At 37.6% G+C, this 17,108-nt stretch overlaps 1 protein-coding gene across 1 annotated transcript; it reads left to right on the top strand.

The window, feature by feature from the left end:
- The first annotated feature begins 1,756 nt into the window (after positions 1 to 1,756).
- Positions 1,757 to 10,748, top strand: nop9 (NOP9 nucleolar protein). The gene is made up of 12 exons (XM_087810835.1): positions 1,757 to 2,198; positions 3,113 to 3,399; positions 3,609 to 3,845; positions 3,918 to 4,109; positions 4,181 to 4,291; positions 6,594 to 6,735; positions 6,806 to 6,998; positions 7,659 to 7,799; positions 7,870 to 7,989; positions 9,085 to 9,297; positions 10,360 to 10,465; positions 10,542 to 10,748. The coding sequence occupies exons 2-12, from the start codon at positions 3,180 to 3,182 to the stop codon at positions 10,694 to 10,696; spliced, it is 1,830 nt and encodes a 609-aa protein (XP_087666961.1). The 5' UTR covers positions 1,757 to 2,198; positions 3,113 to 3,179; the 3' UTR covers positions 10,697 to 10,748.
- The last annotated feature ends 6,360 nt before the right edge of the window (positions 10,749 to 17,108 follow it).

The following is a 17,108-nucleotide window of genomic DNA, read 5'->3' on the forward strand; positions in this document are numbered from 1 at the left end:
AATTCATTTAAGTCGACCTAAAACTCAGTTTAATGTCGGTAATAATGTTGTTTTGTTTTTTATTGTATTTTCCATGTACATTTATTTACATACTACTAAATATCATCAATATTTTTTATTTTACTTATCTCACCATTTCTTTTGTTTCAGGGAACACATCGATTGATGACTACACTCTGTTTTATTTTGCAGTTCACTTTGACTTTAATTAAAAGTTCAACAAGTTTGTGCCTGCATAGGTAATGACTCTAGATTATTATACATTTACATTAGTCCAAGCCTCTGTCTTAGCCCTTCTCCTTGACACTCGTTTTAAAGGGGTTGACGAAGGGGAAGGGCTAAGAGGGTTTTCTTTTTGTAGAACTGTAATTTAGTACTCACTACTTCACATCAAACAGCGCCACCCACAGACAAAATCTGCTTTTTTTTGTTGTGTCAGCCAGAAAATTTTGATTGGTCCAATGGGCATCGGTGGTCTGATTTAAGACATCAAGGCAAAAAGTACTATAGCCCAGCATGTAAGAATCAAGAACATGTTCATCATGTTTACTTTTTAACTTTAACTGAAGGTCCAAATAGTTGTAAGCAGTCAATCAACCTATTTTAGTGTCCGTAATAAATTATCAAAACCGTTTTAAGGTGAATTACAAACTGCATTTTTGAATCTCATTGTAAATGTATTTTGTATTATCTACAAAATGTTTTGGTTATTTCTGCCAGGGAAAAGGAACATTCTCATTGTCAGACAATTTAGACAGTTAGCACTTATTACATTTTTGCATTTTTAAATGATAAGAATATACAACTCATTACACTTACTATGTATTATGAACATTATGTACTATTGTTGTTTTTTTTGTCAAATAAAACAAACCTATGATTTCTCATAATTTTGCCAGATTATGACCAGGACTTAGTTATTTACAATACACAAACTATATTTCAGATATAAGACTGAGGTGGTACAAATAATCAAGTAGTAGTACGATTAAACTACTGTTTTGTCCTGGACATTTTTGATCTAAAGGTGATACCTAAAAAGAGGATAAACGGTAAGAAACATATAAAGCTGTTAATATACAGTATATCTACAGACGTAAGCATGGGTTTGTGATTCATTGAGGATTGCATGATTGATGATAGACACATCGACAGCATAGCCAGGAATTGAACCAATGAATCTTGTGTCTTTAATTATATAGTTTAGTGATGAAATGTTTTGATGTAATGTTACTGTAGTCATCAGGGGATCACATAGATTTCTCGATGGAATCAAGCCAGCAACATCTAACAGTTTTTGAGCCACACCTAGGTGTCCACATAGCAACCCTTTCCTGCCTTGACTTGTAAAACTATAATGATGTATTAGAATGTTTTCTTTTTTTTTTCTTTTAAAGATCCACGATATTCCCATGACCAATTATTAACTATTGAAACATGAGAAGGCTTTTGAAACTTTGTTTTAATCTCACTGCCACTGTGGCGGTTACAAATAAAATGAGAAAAAAATAAAACCAGCAACTGCCTCAAATGCCTGTATTATTGGATCTTGAATGTGAGCCTAAAACAATGAGTTACTGATGTGGGTTGATGACTATGAAAATAAACTATGTTGACAGAATTATGTGTGTTTTATTATTTAATTAAATACTTTTCCTGACAGGATGGTAAAGTTTGCTGTTTATATTTGTTTATTACCTTGTATCTATTATTTGAGTTTACTAAAGTTAGAATATCCGGTGGTCACTCCCTTCCCCTTCTTTTACAAAAATGTCAGGCAGGCGGGGGGTCACAGCGCCATCTGCTGATCATTGTTCATATAGCAGAGAAGGTTTTAATTATATTTGTATTATAACACTTGGAAAAATAGTAATAAGGATCCCAACCCACGTCTTGGCTGCTAGCCATTTCAAAAGCTTTTAAAATATATATATATAACTTTTCAAGCCGTTTTTTGACGTGTTTATTGTTTACCGTGAGTAGTAGTGTAAGGATTTTTTTTTTTTAATTATTGTTTGTTTTTTTTTAGCCACGAGCCCTCCTATATTTATTTATACTTATTATCGTTTATTTTTAATGTTGATAGAAAGCTACGTTTTTTTTATTATTAAAACAAAAACTTCACCAACCTACCCGCCCCGTGACGTTTACGCATTACGTCATCTTTAGGCGACCGTTGTGGTACACCTTCAAGACATGTGAGTGAATTAACTTTTCAGTTTCCCGTTTAAACAAAACACTATTTCATCTTCGTATTTTTCCCTGAAGGGGCCGCACGATGCATTCTTGAAGCAGTTTCTCGTTGTCAGGGACTTGTTTGTGTTGCGCCGCGTTACATTAGGCCAACAGACACGGTTCTGCACAGTTTATCTTTTGTAAGAACACGTTCCACTGTTGCTCCCGAAAGAGAGAAAGAACAACAAATATATTGTTTATACTGCCAACAAAATAAATCTCAGTTTTCATTTTTAAGTATTACTATTATAATGTGAAAGCTTCAATTCGTACGTAAGTGAGTAAGTAATTTTTATTTGTATAGCGCTTTTCCAGACCAGGGTCACAAAGCGCTTAAACAATCAAAACAATATTCAATAAAGTATATATTTTAAAGATCAGGATAAAACTGTTAACACAACAGGAGTTCCAGAAAATCAGAAAAGATTTCTCTCCTCTGGTCCTGAACCGTGTTCAGGAACCATCAGTAGATTCTGATCCACAGACCTCAGAGCCCGAGCTGGGGTGTAATTTACGTTTATGTGTATTTTACGTTCATATATATTGTATTTTAAAAAGTCATGGATTATTTATTTTTTGTAATTTATGTTTATGTGTATTTTACGTTCATATATATTGTATTTAAAAAGTCATGGATTATTTATTTTTTGTAATGTACGTTTATGTGTATTTTACGTTCAAATATATTGTATTTAAAAAGTCATGGATTATTTATGTTTTCGTAATTTATGTTTGTGTATTTTACGGTCATATATATTGTATTTAAAAAGTCATGGATTATTTATTTATTTGTAATTTATGTTTATGTGTATTTTATGTTCATATACTTTATATTGTATTTAAAAAGTCATGGATTATTTCTTTTTTCCCATTCCAGTTGACACCATTCGACGTGGAACAGTTGTGATCAGTATTAAGATCCGTTTAAAGGTTTAGCGTTACGGATGATGTTGGCCAATCCAGATAAAAGAAAGCCTCTTAAGGAAGGAGAGAAGAAGCGGAAGAACCATGCAAATGATGCGAATGAAGGAGGAAAAAAGAAGAGGGATGACTCTGAAAAAAAGCGAGGAGGAGAGACGGTGCGTCTCGATGCCCTGAGTGTTGGATACTTCAGAAGAGTGGGAGAACGACTGGGTGAAGGGTTCGAAGACGACGAAGAGAGAGGTACAATCAATATTTACTCAACAAGTAGAAACACGAATGCCTATAACTCAAATGTTTGTGTCTTGGATTCTTGAAAAATGTTTTCTCATTTGAAATTTTTAATTTTAACATATTAAAATTGACATATCGTTGCTTGGAATATAAGTGAATAATATCATAAATACTACATTCTTTGCACTCAATAATCTACTTGTTTTCTTTTCCCACAGTAATGTTTGTAGAGAATGTCTTATCAGAGGTCAAAGAAAAAGCCTCTGTGGTGGCCATGGATTGCACAGGAAGCATTACACTCCAAAATCTACTCCCCCTATCAAGTCTAGACCAGGTGGGGGAAGTTCTCTCTGTACTCTGCAAAGATTCAGGACCAGGATTGAAAATGGTCTCCTGCGATCGCTGTGGAGGCCACGTGGTGGAGAGTGCCTTGAGACAGATGTCGAGATGGCAGGGTCAGTGTCACGACAAAGGCCACGTTTTAACAACTAAAAAGAAGTCGACTTTAATAGTTTTTGTCACTTCAGAGAGTAATAATCCGGCTTCTGAGGAAGAGGACGTCGCTGGGATTCTGGAGACTCAGGTGTTGTCTTTGAGTTCGGTGGTGAGAGACAACTGTCCCGACTTCATCAAACACCCCCATGGCTCGCATGTGGTCCGCACACTTTTACACGTTCTGGTGGGCTGTATAGGACCCGCGCGCTCAGAGTCCAAAACTGGTACAAAACCAAAGCTTTTTAAGTTCTGGATCTTCTTTCCAACTCATAATTTTTCTGAATTTATTTCAAAGGTTTAAAGAGGAACCATTGTGCCGTACCTCAGCTCAAAGACTTTGAGATCCCCACCTCATTTTGGTACGAGATGAAGCACCTCACGGACACCTTGATGGACAATGTGAACTGTAAGTCCTTCTCATTAGTGCTGCTCGTCTTCAGTTGACAAAACCCAGCAGGCCTATCTGTCTGTCTAAAGCTGCACGCATTAACATTGTTTTCAAACCAATATGATCCTCAGAATTTCCGTACATTTGTTCATATTTGTGTACTTCTAAGCAAGAGAATACAATAACAATGCAGTGTCTAAAACTGTTTAGGGAATAGTTAAAGTTCAAATTTCTTATTCTCTACTCAAACTACTGTTGACTAAGGTTAGCAATTATTTTCAGTTAATCCATTTTAATGTAGCAACTGATGCTCAGTTGTCCTCGTCTTTATTTTGCTTTAACTGATGCACTTAAGTACATCCAAATGTTTTCATGGTGCTTGTCTGATCCCATATACGCGCCTTTTAGTGGAAATTAAGGTCCGCTATTTTCAAGCTAAACTGTGATTTTAAAACTTGTGTTAATTTGCGTATAAAACCGCAAGAAAATTTGGTTTGAGAGGTAAAAAAAGATCTGGCAGAAATATCAGATTAGAATCCGTATTGATTGAGCCTGCTTGCGTTCTATGTTTTTGTCGAGGTCTGTTGCTTCGTTTGACATTAAGGAATTCTCGGAAGTGAAATATGCATGAAATTAAAAAAAAAAAAAAAAGGCAGCCTCCTCCATTGCAGTGGTTCGTTAGAATGTCCAAAACATCCTCGTAATTTTAAGTAATTGTGTGTTTAACATGTTAATATCGAAAGTGTAGGTTTGATTTGTAGTTACACAGTAACTAATTCATGTTTTGTTCGCTTTGGCGAGCATGTAATGACTTCAACATGTCATAGAGGAAAGATATCCTCAATTAGAGGAATCAAGGTTTTTCTATTCATCAGTACATAGTGATGTAGTGAAGAGATTTTCTCAAACCGAAAAAAAACATTCAACCAGTGAAATAAATATTGGATGTTGTACATCTTTGAAATGCTTATGGTGAAGTTATCTTTTCTGGAATGACTAACATTAATATGGAGATGTTCTCAACAAAAACAATTAATTATTGATGCTGAGTAAAGTCATGAAAAAGATGTGAAGTTTGTTGTTTATAGTATCCGAAACCATTGGTAAGTTTTCTTGCATTTCTGCAGAATTTCTTTATAGGGTTGGTCTTAAATGATCTTAGAATGGTTATATCTCTCTATCCTCCTGTAACACACAATACTTCATAATAAGCCTTGCAGTCTCCAGTTGTTGTGGTACTCTTATATATATAAAAAAAAAGTATTTTTATTCATTCACACGTTTGTTCAATTTGGTTCTGTCTGTGTTATGTGAAGAAAACACAACTCTCACTCTCACATCCGTCCCCATTGTGCACATTATATCAATGGCTTTTGAAATGAGATTCTAGGTAAAGCTTGTTGCTCTCTTTTAAATACCATATCGATGAAGCTGTAATAAAGTAGTTTGCATTTATGAGACCAGAGATGTAAGCAATTATTATTTTTTCTCAAAAATGATCACGATGAAAGCATTTGTACCTGTTTTTATAACCTGTTTAAACACTTCATGTGTGCTTTTCCCCATCTGTTGTTGCGCATTGTTTGATCTAGAATGAACCTACATTACTCATGTTACATTTCCTTGCCATTTAATCGAGGGACTTGAGTTGTACACTTTATATTCATACAAAGGATATTGCTGCTCCAGTTTTTCTTTTTTTTCTTCCGTACTTTACTAACTTTTATGGTTTGATTTAATGAAATCTAAGCTGGACAGGAAGTCACCTCAGGGCCTCAGTTTTTTGGCATAAATCCTCTAAATCGGTGCTTCCTGTGTGATGGTGAATCATAAGCTCTACGTACTATGCTGTCACCAGCATCATGGTCAATTCTTATTTCACTATGAATTTTTATTTGTATCAATGGCATCTTGCATTTCTATTGTAGAGAGATGCCATGTTACCATGTGCAGTAACATTAATTAAAAACAGGATACAAGTAAATAAATTCATGTTTGAGATGTAACACACATTTCAAAATGTATGTTTTGCCAATACGGGTTTCAAATCATACATCATTATACATTTGTCAGGGAGCATATATTCTGATGGCATTAAGATAGGTCAGACTTCAGCAAAAGCACTGGCCTTTGACTGTCCTTATGCAGCCATCAGCGAACAGTTCCACCTTCACGACAGCAGGTGGTGCCATGGTTTGACATATTCAAGAACCACAGTAGATTTTGACACTGCTTAGATTCACATAGTTTAATATGCCTCGGTTCACTGCTTATACTGACTGGTTTCAAACTTAATTTTTTGTTCTAATCTCTTTCCCAGTGAGTGTCACCGACACCGTGGCCAGTGCCGTCTTCCAGACCATGTTGACCGTGTGTCATAGGAAGCGGCCTATACTTTGCAAGCGTCTGCTTAAACGCACCGTAGAGTACCTGAGTAGTCGCAGCTCTGCCCCGGGAGTGAGGTCAGTGTTTGTACTTGATATGAATTGAGCAAGGTGATCTAATTGTCATAAATACTTGACTTTGTGTTAGCCCACTCCTGGTCTTCCTCAAAGACCAGGCCTCCAGTCACCTGATCGAGACTCTCATCCAGCTCTCCCCCAAGTCTCTTCTTCGGGATCTCTACAAGAATCACCTGAAGGGTCAGCTGGTCGAGCTTGTCCTCCATCCCATTGCCAACTTTCCCATCCAGAGGCTTACCGCTGCTGCAGCCAAGTACAAGTTTGTAAGTGCTAATGTCTCGTGACCCTATATTTAAATATTGCTCCAGTTGTGTGTTTTAGGAAATTTGACATGTTCTTTGAATCTTTTCTGTAAAAAAAAGTCTAACAAGTGTAACTCAAATCTCCACAGTGCTTTTGCTGATACATTATCAAATCCCCATGTCACACCTGAGGAACCTAAATGACTGGAAATAGAAAAAAAAAATAGGCTAATGTCGCTACATTGAAAAATTAGCCAAAAAGAAAAGAGACGAGAAAACTTTCACCTGTGACTTTGGTGTGTTCAACAATGTCGGAATGACTGTGGTGCATTCAAATAAATGCTTATTCCATTTATATATTTACATTTGATAATTTTATTTTAATTTGCTTCAACTAAAGCAAAAAAAAATCTGTTTAATAAGTTGATTATGCCAATATTTAAATCAAGAGGTTTATCAGGCCAAGAATCAGTTTGAGCTGTACCGAACAGTGTACCTTTTGACAGTATTTTGAACAAACCACAAGCTACAGTTTCGACGTTTGAATTCGCTTTACTACTCCTTTAGATGTGAGATACTCCTCATGTTTCTCTCTCTCCAGTGTATCTGAGCAGGAGTTCAAGTGATTTTGTTTCGAGGTATTGATTTAGCACCACTTCTACCGTTTGTTTCGTCTCTCAGTTCCCGAAGTTGTTCGACGAGCTGGTTGAAGGAGTGGAAGCCATTTTGGCTGTCGGTCACATGGGTGTGATCGTGCAACTGGCGGAAAGCTGCGCTGAGAATGAGACGAGGCAAGAGGAGATGATGCAATGTCTACTACATGTAAGCATTTCGTATAGACCCAACATTACTAATGTGTCCTGTTCACTATAACCCAATGACCCTTCTCCAGGCGTTCCACTGCGCAGTGCCGGGCTCCAGGCACACAAGCTGCCTCCCTCTCTTCCTGTCCTTGCTCACCCATGAGATTTACTACCATTCCGACCAGGCAGAGGGCAGCACACCGGCCGAGGTAAAGCTAAGGATACCCGAATATTAAAGTAGAAAAAAAAAACATGAAATGTATCCCCAATACTTTCTACGGGATGTTTTCCTCATGACCTTTTGATGGAGTCGTACCAAGATGACGAATGAACCTTACCCTCCAGGTCATCTTTGACCTTAAACACAAATTTATTCAAATTAAATCACAAATCTGAGTCACAATTGTCATGATTTTAGTCTCATCAATCAAGGTTTCCCTTTTTGTCCTTCTGTCCACGATCTCCTCCTTTTTAAATGAATAATAATCACAATAATTATAGCAACAGTAGAGTATCCATATGTGTGTATATAATGAATGTACATGTGTTTGTGTGTTAAGTATTCTAATTCAGTGGGTCTACTACTGTTTCTGTCAGCAATTTGATTATTAACTGTCCAAAGTTTTTTTCTTAAAAAGGCCATAAGGATCTGTTGACTTGGTTGGATTGTTTTCATGGCGCTGTACACCTGTTGGTTGACTCAATAGATTGTGACCGGTAGTCGTTTTTTGTGCACATTCTGCTCATACAATATACATTTTTAGTACTTACAAAACCTGACTGTACTTGAAGGACCCAGATTTAAAAAAGATAAACCTTGTAGGAGCTCTCTCATCTTTGGCCCTTTTGAATCAATCCTTTACTGGGTTGACTACGGATCAATACTCCATGAAGCTACAAATAAATACTTTTTATGTGTCTGCAGTTGGAAAATCCATAAATAAAATGTTAAATTCCTGTGCTCATGTCTCATAACAGAAGTGCATGTTAAAACACTGTCTCGTCTAATGTTTTGGTGACGCATTGTATCCTCATGAGCTATTGAAGAGCTCTCCAAGATTTATAGAATTGTAATGATAGTTTCAACCTAAACCTCATCATCATTATTCATGAATCCTCACCATAGTCAAGTGTCATGTCACATACTCACTGGAGCTCTGTTCTTTCTGTTAGATTGGAAATTATTCTACACTATACGTATACGCCATAAGTTAAATTAATGCTAAAAAGATGATCAAAATATAGAGTATAAAATACTAGCCTCATCTAAGGGCTTAAACGTTTTTATCCGTTTTATTTCCCAGGTACCTCTCTCCTCCATCTGCTACCATGGCTCTCGTCTGGTCCAGGCTCTGGCCAAGTTCAAGGAGCGTTCCCTTTTGCTCAGCAGCCTTCGCACGCTGACCCCGGCTGACCTTTTAACTCTGGCCTGTGACCCGTCAGGCAGCCACGTCTTGCAGGCGCTCATCACCACATCGAGCGACAAGGGGCGCGGCAAGATCCTGAGGAGACTAGAGGTATGATATAAACCATATTCCTATATATTCTTAGTTTAAGGTGTTTCTCGTAGTGGCAACATTCTTAGAATTGTTTCCCTTTCTAATTCAGTAATTTCAATTCAAAACATATTTTCATACAATAACCGTGTAATTATATCTTATTTAATGTTTGATTTTGAAGAATCAATATTGTGATTGGTGTTTTCCAGGAAAATAATATTTATCATCAACAATAATAATAATAATAATTATTCAGAATTGTGTAACAAACGGATGGTAGCCCTTCAGGTCTATCAGTGCCCCTGGAGTAGTTTGCAGCGTCAGTGACCCCCTGATCCAAACACTACTGAATACGCTACAACCTGGATCATGCCGTAATAAGGCGAACATTGAAAACAATTGAGAATAATCGAATTGCGATTATTTTCGTCAATGTTGCAATTGCAATTAAATATGCAACTATTTTGTCCTCTTTTCATGCATTTTTTCCATAGTATAATGAATAATTCACTTCACAGTAAAAATGTATTTATTTGTGATTGTTAGGATAAAGTTAGGATAAAAGCATACATTGAAATAAACGGAGAAGGTTAATTTTGTTACTTTAATTACAGTTGAAAACAAACATAATATATAACTTGAAGCCTTGTAAATATTCACTTGCAAAAATGTGCTAAAAGGTGTGGTGTAAAAATGAATAGTTATTTGTAAATTGTAAATGGCTCTTACTTATATTTTACACTTAGTTACGCATTCACCCATTCACACACACAATCACACACTGATGGGAGTAGGATGCGACGCAGCACGCCAGCTCAACCATCATGAGCAATCAGGGTAAAGTGTCTTGCTCAGGGACACAACGCCCCAATGTCGTCCTTAACTGGGATTGAACCTGTCACCATACGAGCTATGACGTCCCTTTGCCAACAATAAATCACACAAACTTTAGTGCAGAGTAAAATGAAGAAACTGCATCATGATACAGCATTAATCAACCCATCAACACCTTATGCTATTGTTGTGTCAGTCAAGCTGTTACAAAGACAGCCTGTCACCTTGTCTTGCTCTCATGTCCAGGGTCAGTTTGTCAAAATGGCCTGCTCCAGGTTGGGCAGTCGTGTACTAGAAGCGGTGTGGAACAGCGCCACCCCCAGTCAGAAGGAGAACATCGCACAGGAGCTCGGTGATTTCACGGATCTAGATTTGGGTGTGTGACTTTGGCAGCAGTATTAACCTTTTGCCCCTCCCTCTTTCCTCAGTGCCCAGCGAGAATCAGCTGAGGTCAGATCAGTTTGCACGCCATGTCTGGGCCAACTTTGCTTTGTCCCACTTCATCCACAGACGATACCACTGGCAGGAAATCCAGACCGGGGAGTCTAAGAAACGGAAGCTTTTTAGTGACATTCTTGATTAAAATACTGTTTTCTTTTGTATCTGAGGATACCATTTAATAAAAAAGGAACTTTTATGTACTTGTGTGCAGAATTCAAAAAAGGTATAATTTAAGATTCAGTACAGATGGCCTTGCCCTCGTGGAGCTTTACGACCTCTAGTGGTAAAGAATAAAAGTGAAAGGTCAAAGAGTTATCCATTAAAACTGTCAACTAAAATAGTGCTAGGGGATTTTAATTAAGATTTTGAAACAATTTCTCATTTTTAGGCTTCAATACAAGATGGACATTACAAATGAGCAGTATGGAGGTATTTTGGTGTTCTTTTATTGTGTCAATTGAAGACAATGACACCTCAGCTCCTCAGGTCACTACATTTAAAATAGACTTGTATTTTTGCCTGTTACCCTAAAAGGTAACAGATTAAAAGTAATAATCCCAACCCTTAATAATGGTAAATAAAATAATAGTAAATAAAAAAATAAGTGGAATTTGAATTTTGTGTGAACTTTCGCTTTTATTTAACTTATTTAAGAGTGATAATTATGCACTAAGGCACATGTATCAACCTGGACTATAACACAGAAACTTGCAACTAGAGTAAAACTGATGAAGGGAAGCAATTACAGTATAAATGGGACAAACCCAAAGTATAGAAATTAGAATACATAAAGCCCTGAGGATAAAAACACATTATGACAATCAGTCTAGATCAGGGGTCGGGAACCTTTTTGACTCGGAGAGCCATGAAAGCAAAATATTTGGAAATTTATTTCAGTGAGAGCCATATAAATAATATTCAGATGTAAGAATCTGTGCTTGACACGAATTCAAGCCCTTTTCCTTTGTTCATCAAAATCAACAAAGAATTCAGACGGGTTCATCCCTTTCCATGCCTCCATTTCAATATGTCCATCATATTCAAATGAAGCACAAGACTAAAATTTCTCCATTTCTGTGATCATGAAAAAACAAAAACAAATGAAAACATGAATTCAAACTAACAGTTTATATTTGTTAATTTTAAACATGTCTGATATGAATCACACAAGTGGATTAATTAAATTTCAGATGAAGTTTAACGAGAATAAAACTGTTAAATAAATAAATAAATCAGTAACTTCACATCATCATCGCTTTGTCTGATCGTCTCTGACGTCATTAGAATGTGTGGCTCACCTGCACCTGTTTAATGTGTTTGGGTTTGAGCGTATTCTTATTACATTCGTGAGATAAAGGTAATTTACAAATAGTCATCATGTGATGGTGTATTAATACAAGTGTGTTTTAAGAACGCGATCACAAAAGGAAAACCAGCATTTGTTGCGCTTTCATTGGAACCTGCAGCTTAACTTTGATGGACCTGACGTCATGTTTCTGTGACTCTCGTAGAGAAGAACCTGAAGCGATCAAACGCGCATTATTTTGTTCGATATATTATTTAAAAAAAACAAGCTTATAATTCTATATCGTTTTTCTGAATTGCGTAAAATGACTGTCGCACGTTTTGCTCTTTTTATTCTCGATTCATATGATCTTTTCCGTGCGTTCAGTGGAAGAGGCGGGAGCTCTGATTGGCTGCTGTGCATGTCAATCAAATTTTCAACCAATCGGCGCAATAACCATTTGATTAATATGCACAGCAGCCAATCAGAGCTCTCTTTACTATTTTCTTATATCATATTTTATTAAATCACGCGATCTACTCGCAACAGCCGGTCGATCGCGATCGACGTATTGCCCACCCCTGAAACAAGTGATAATATTTTATGTTTTATCTGAAAAGCCGAAATCTGCGAGCCAGATGCAATCATCAAAAGAGCCACACCTGGCTCGCGAGCCATAGGTTCCCGACCCCTGGTCTAGATGATACTTAATGTTTGGTAAATATACATTTTGTTCAGAACTAAATCTACAGATTTCTCCCCCTTGTGTGACTGAGTTTGACACACCTGATGCAAGGATGGGACTCAAAGAGAAAACATTCAAACTGAACTTAAAGATGGCACCACAACTTCTAACTGTAAGTGTCAAAGTTCAGTTCACCGTCAAGTTTCAAAGGGAGAAGAAAAAGAAACCTGCAACATTTTTCAGATTTTCCTTCTGTGGCTGTAATCAATCATTGCTAACTCAAGATCGATTACACATGAAATATCACTTTTATTCACTCCAATGTTTGTCTAGGTGAGGTACTCTAACATGTTCTTGTAGCAAACCTTTTTTTTTATGAATATGAAAATATAACCATGTATCAATAAATAAGGTCAAGAAATTTCAGATTTCAAAATCAAATTGCATTGACTTTAATTGGCAATATAATGATAAACAAATTAATTCATTTTGAATGGACTTGTAAATGGATCCAGATGTTAATTCACAACTATTTCCAGGAGGATTTTAAAGTTTGGGTTTCAAATGACACCTGGAGATATGACTAAGCAGGAGGAGACATCTGGCTGGTGACTATATAAATGTCGTTTTGGATAATAAACCCTATTCATTCAGTAAAACTGGCAGGAGAACATGATATACTGGTAGGAGAGTTACTTTGGTTTAACTAAAGACAGTGAAGAAAAGAACAACATTATTACATTAGAAGAGGGCAAGTTATTGCACACCTCCTTGTTACCAAACAAGCACAACCTTTCTAGAAATTGCAGACACATTGTGGTGTTTTGCGGGGGTGAAGTGGCGACTCAGCAGGAGTGAGAAGACTGTCTCTCCTAGTATCAGTGGTTGCTCAACAGTACAGCACACATAAACCTGCAATATTCTGCAAAAGATGTTGTCACTCAGTGTCTCACTTTTGTCAAAAAGATTGAAGGTTCAGGACGGGGACATTGGAGGGGCCGTTTTAGTCATTTATACAAACTAATGCCTCATTTGACTATGACCATCAAGACTTCTACGATAACGGTAATATAAATTTCTGCTTAGACGTTGTCGCCCCTGCTAAGACTGTCCGCTGTTACCATAATAATAAACCGTGGGTAGCAAAGGAGGTCAAGGATGTCCTTAACAGGAAGAAGGTGGCTTTCAGGAGCAGGGACAAGGACGCCATGAGGTCAGCACAGCAGGAGGTGAAGCGATGCTTGAGGGAGGAAAAGGACACCTACAGGAGGAGGTTGGAGGAGAAGCTGAGTGGGGAACACATAAGAGAGGTCTTGGATGGTGTTAAAACCATCACTGGACACAAGACCAAGTCCTCTCTGACTGCAGTGGACACGGTGGAGGAGGCAAATGGTCTCAAGAACTTTTTCAACAGGTTTGAGCAGGTCACCTCACCCTCACTGGACTGGTCCTGCAACACAGACCATGTGTATAAGAAAGTTCAGAGTAGACTGTACTTTCTAAGGAGGCTCCGATCATTTAACATCTACAGGAAGCTCCTCTGCATGTTCTAACAGTCTGTGGTGGCCACTGTTCTATGGTATGGTGGGTTGGGGTGGAAATGTGTCCAAGAGGAGTGTCAACAGGTTGATCAGGAGGGCTGGCTCGTGGTTGGCATGAAGCTGGACTCACTGGTGACAGTTGCTGAGAGGAGATCACTGAACAAACTACTGTCTATTATGGATGATGACAGTCATCCTCTCAACACTGTCATCAGTGATCAGAGAAGCAGAATGAGTGCACAAATGCTCCTTACCAGGTGCAAAACAAATAGACTCAAGGACAAATTGATTCCTCGGGCTATTAGATTGTAAAATTCTGAGTTTGGGGAGCGAAAAGATGTTATTCCATATCTCTCTCTCTCTCTCTCTCTCTCTCTCTCTCTCTCTCTCTCTCTCTCTCTCCCTCTCTCCCCTTTCCTCATATCTTCTTGATGTAAACGATTTTCTTACTTTAATTTAAAAATACTTGTTTCATGTTTTCAGCTTTGACCTGTTTTTTTGGTTTTATTTCTCTAGTTGTTTGACGAAAGTCCCATCTCCTTGTGTGACACCAATTACCAGAGCGGGTTATTTAATTGACAAGCACTATTTGCATTGCCGTAGAAATCAGAAGAAAGTGAATGAGGTTAAAAAAAAAAGCAACAACTGGCAAGACTGCTCTCATCTAAGGTGTCAAGTTGTGTAAACACAAGTTTTCAGAGGCAATGAAGTGAAAAAAAAAAGAAGCTCCATTTCACATTCATATATTCAAACATATTCATTAAGTGTCACTCATCGTTCGCTGCTGTCCAATTACGCACAAAGGGCATCAGCTGTGTTGGTGATTCCTTGCTTACATGCCTCCACCCACACCACTGAAAATGAAAATCATTGCTCATTTGGAGGAACGCTGAAAGTTGGACAGGCTTTCTATTCAACCCACAGGGTGGCTTTTGTCCTTTCAGCCGTCTCCGTCCTTTCACCATGAAAACACAGATAGTCATAGGAGATATGGTTACGCTGCAGGGAAAAGGTTATCCTTCTTGTTTCCCATGTGTCCTCCAGCATGCATGGCTGTCAAGCAAGCACCATTATTCAACTCTTATCTGACCTCTTAGCCGCCATAATTCCTCTCACTGTCAATCTGCTGAGGTGTTGTGTTGCAACCAGGATGCACTGCCACACTATCAGCGCTCGCAGCTGGTGAGGGGAGAATAAGTCAAACAAACCTGAAATTCTGAACTCAACATATAGCACAAATGATATGCCATAGGACTTACCGTCGCCTTGGCGACTGTCTCCAGGCAACCTTTACTCCTCAGAGCGGCTCACGATTGTAAAGTACTCTATCTTTACGATGGCTTTTATTCCTCTCGAGGGTCGCCCGGTGTCTTCATCATACTATCTTCAATAGTGGCTCATCCCTTCGGTTTGTGTAAGTGGAGGTACAATTTCTAGCTGCAGCAAAATCTCGTCTGAATTTGAAAGTCACTCACTCACCTGCCATGGCTTTATGCAGGTGTTCACGTCTGCAGCTCTCCGTACAAATAAAGAAAGGCAGTGACATCTTTGGTGAATGACTGATGGACGATTCTTCTCTTCTTTGCCACATAATACCGTCTGTCTTTACAAATAACCTTTACTTTGCTTACTACTTACTTACTTCTGCGGAGAATAAACCAAGCAGGTTCCTCTTCTCCATTAACTCATTTGACGGAAGATACCTTTTTATTATAGGATCTTAGCTCAAGCTGCTTTCTCAGAAGTTTAAGACAGATTTGTCTCATTTTAAACATTTTTACATAGTAACGTACGATAGTTTTGTAATATTTTTTCCTTCAGCATTCTAAAGCCTATAGCAGGATGACTTCGTCTGTCAAAAAGGAAAGTTTTAAGATTACTCATTTATCATTTAGAGGGGGTCTGCAGACTGAAGTAATTGGTAATTGGTTCCAAAGCAGAGGAGCCTGAAAACCGATGGCCCTGGCTCCATTACTACAGTAGGTTCAACTAATAGGTCCAAAATCTAAGGATTGTAAAATCCAAAAAAGGCTTTAGTACTTGATGTCCTGAGAGGAATGTTTTAACTCTTGACAGAAGACAGTTGCATTAGTCCAGACTGGAGGTAACAAGTGAAGGAAATTCCTGATTTTTGAAAGTTTACGGAGGTGTTGGTAGGTAGGCAGGCGGCGGGATTGGCGGAGTCCTGATCAAAGCAAACACCCAGATTCTTTACATTGGTGCTAGCAGCAGCAGCGAGTCCATGTTATGAAGGCTATATCATTAGTTAGGGATTTTCTGAGATGAACTAGAACCTCAGTTTGTCTTTTGTGTCATCCAGGACTTGATATCTGTAAAGCAGGATTTTTGTGTTCGCTGAATAATTTCATCTGGCTTTTTTTTTCAATAAATACAGTTCGGTGTCATCAAAAAATGCACCTTTTCACTTAGTAAGTAAGTAATAGTTATTTCTAAAGTGCCTTTCTAGACCAGGGTCACAAAGCGCTTGAACAATCAAAAGCAATAGACATTCTGTTAAGCTGCTGGGTGGATTGGGGAACGCATTGCAGCATGGACTTGATTTGATTTGTTTTGAATAGGTTTATGCTAAAACTATAGTTATCTTTTGCGTTTTTCAAATAAAAGTAAAAGATAGTTAAATGTTAATTCTTTATCTGGAAAATTCATGGAATTTGATATTATTTATCCTATTTAATAGGCTTAAGTAATTCAAATGCATTATACTTGTTTAATGCATGTTTTAACCTTTGTTTTTGTCTTTAAAGATGTACAACCTAATTTACTGACCTGACCAATCAACTCACAAAAACAAAATACAAGTGATTTGAGTCATATCAATGAGTTGTCCTCGTGTCCATTGCATGATGAATAAGAGAATAACTTACGGTACAAAAACAAAGTTAAAGTTATGTTATTTACAAAGACGTCATAACACATCATATTTCATTATCCACAATCTGATTTATTACCTCATCAGTATCTATCCTCCAATGGAAGTCTGACTCCTCAAACCGGGACATGGCAACTTTTGCAACGTTTATCG

The sequence above is a fragment of the Callionymus lyra genome, chromosome 16 (genome assembly GCF_982586985.1).
Source record: "Callionymus lyra chromosome 16, fCalLyr1.hap1.1, whole genome shotgun sequence".
NCBI classification, from domain to species: Eukaryota; Metazoa; Chordata; class Actinopteri; order Syngnathiformes; family Callionymidae; genus Callionymus; species Callionymus lyra.

Excerpts from the sequence above, each read along its gene's own strand:
- nop9 (XM_087810835.1), top strand. The coding sequence starts at position 3,180 with ATGATGTTGGCCAATCCAGATAAAAGAAAGCCTCTTAAGGAAGGAGAG. Across the intron at positions 4,292-6,593 it reads CTTGATGGACAATGTGAACT|TGAGTGTCACCGACACCGTG; the intron begins GTAAGTCCTTCT and ends TCTCTTTCCCAG. Across the intron at positions 7,990-9,084 it reads AGGGCAGCACACCGGCCGAG|GTACCTCTCTCCTCCATCTG; the intron begins GTAAAGCTAAGG and ends TTTATTTCCCAG.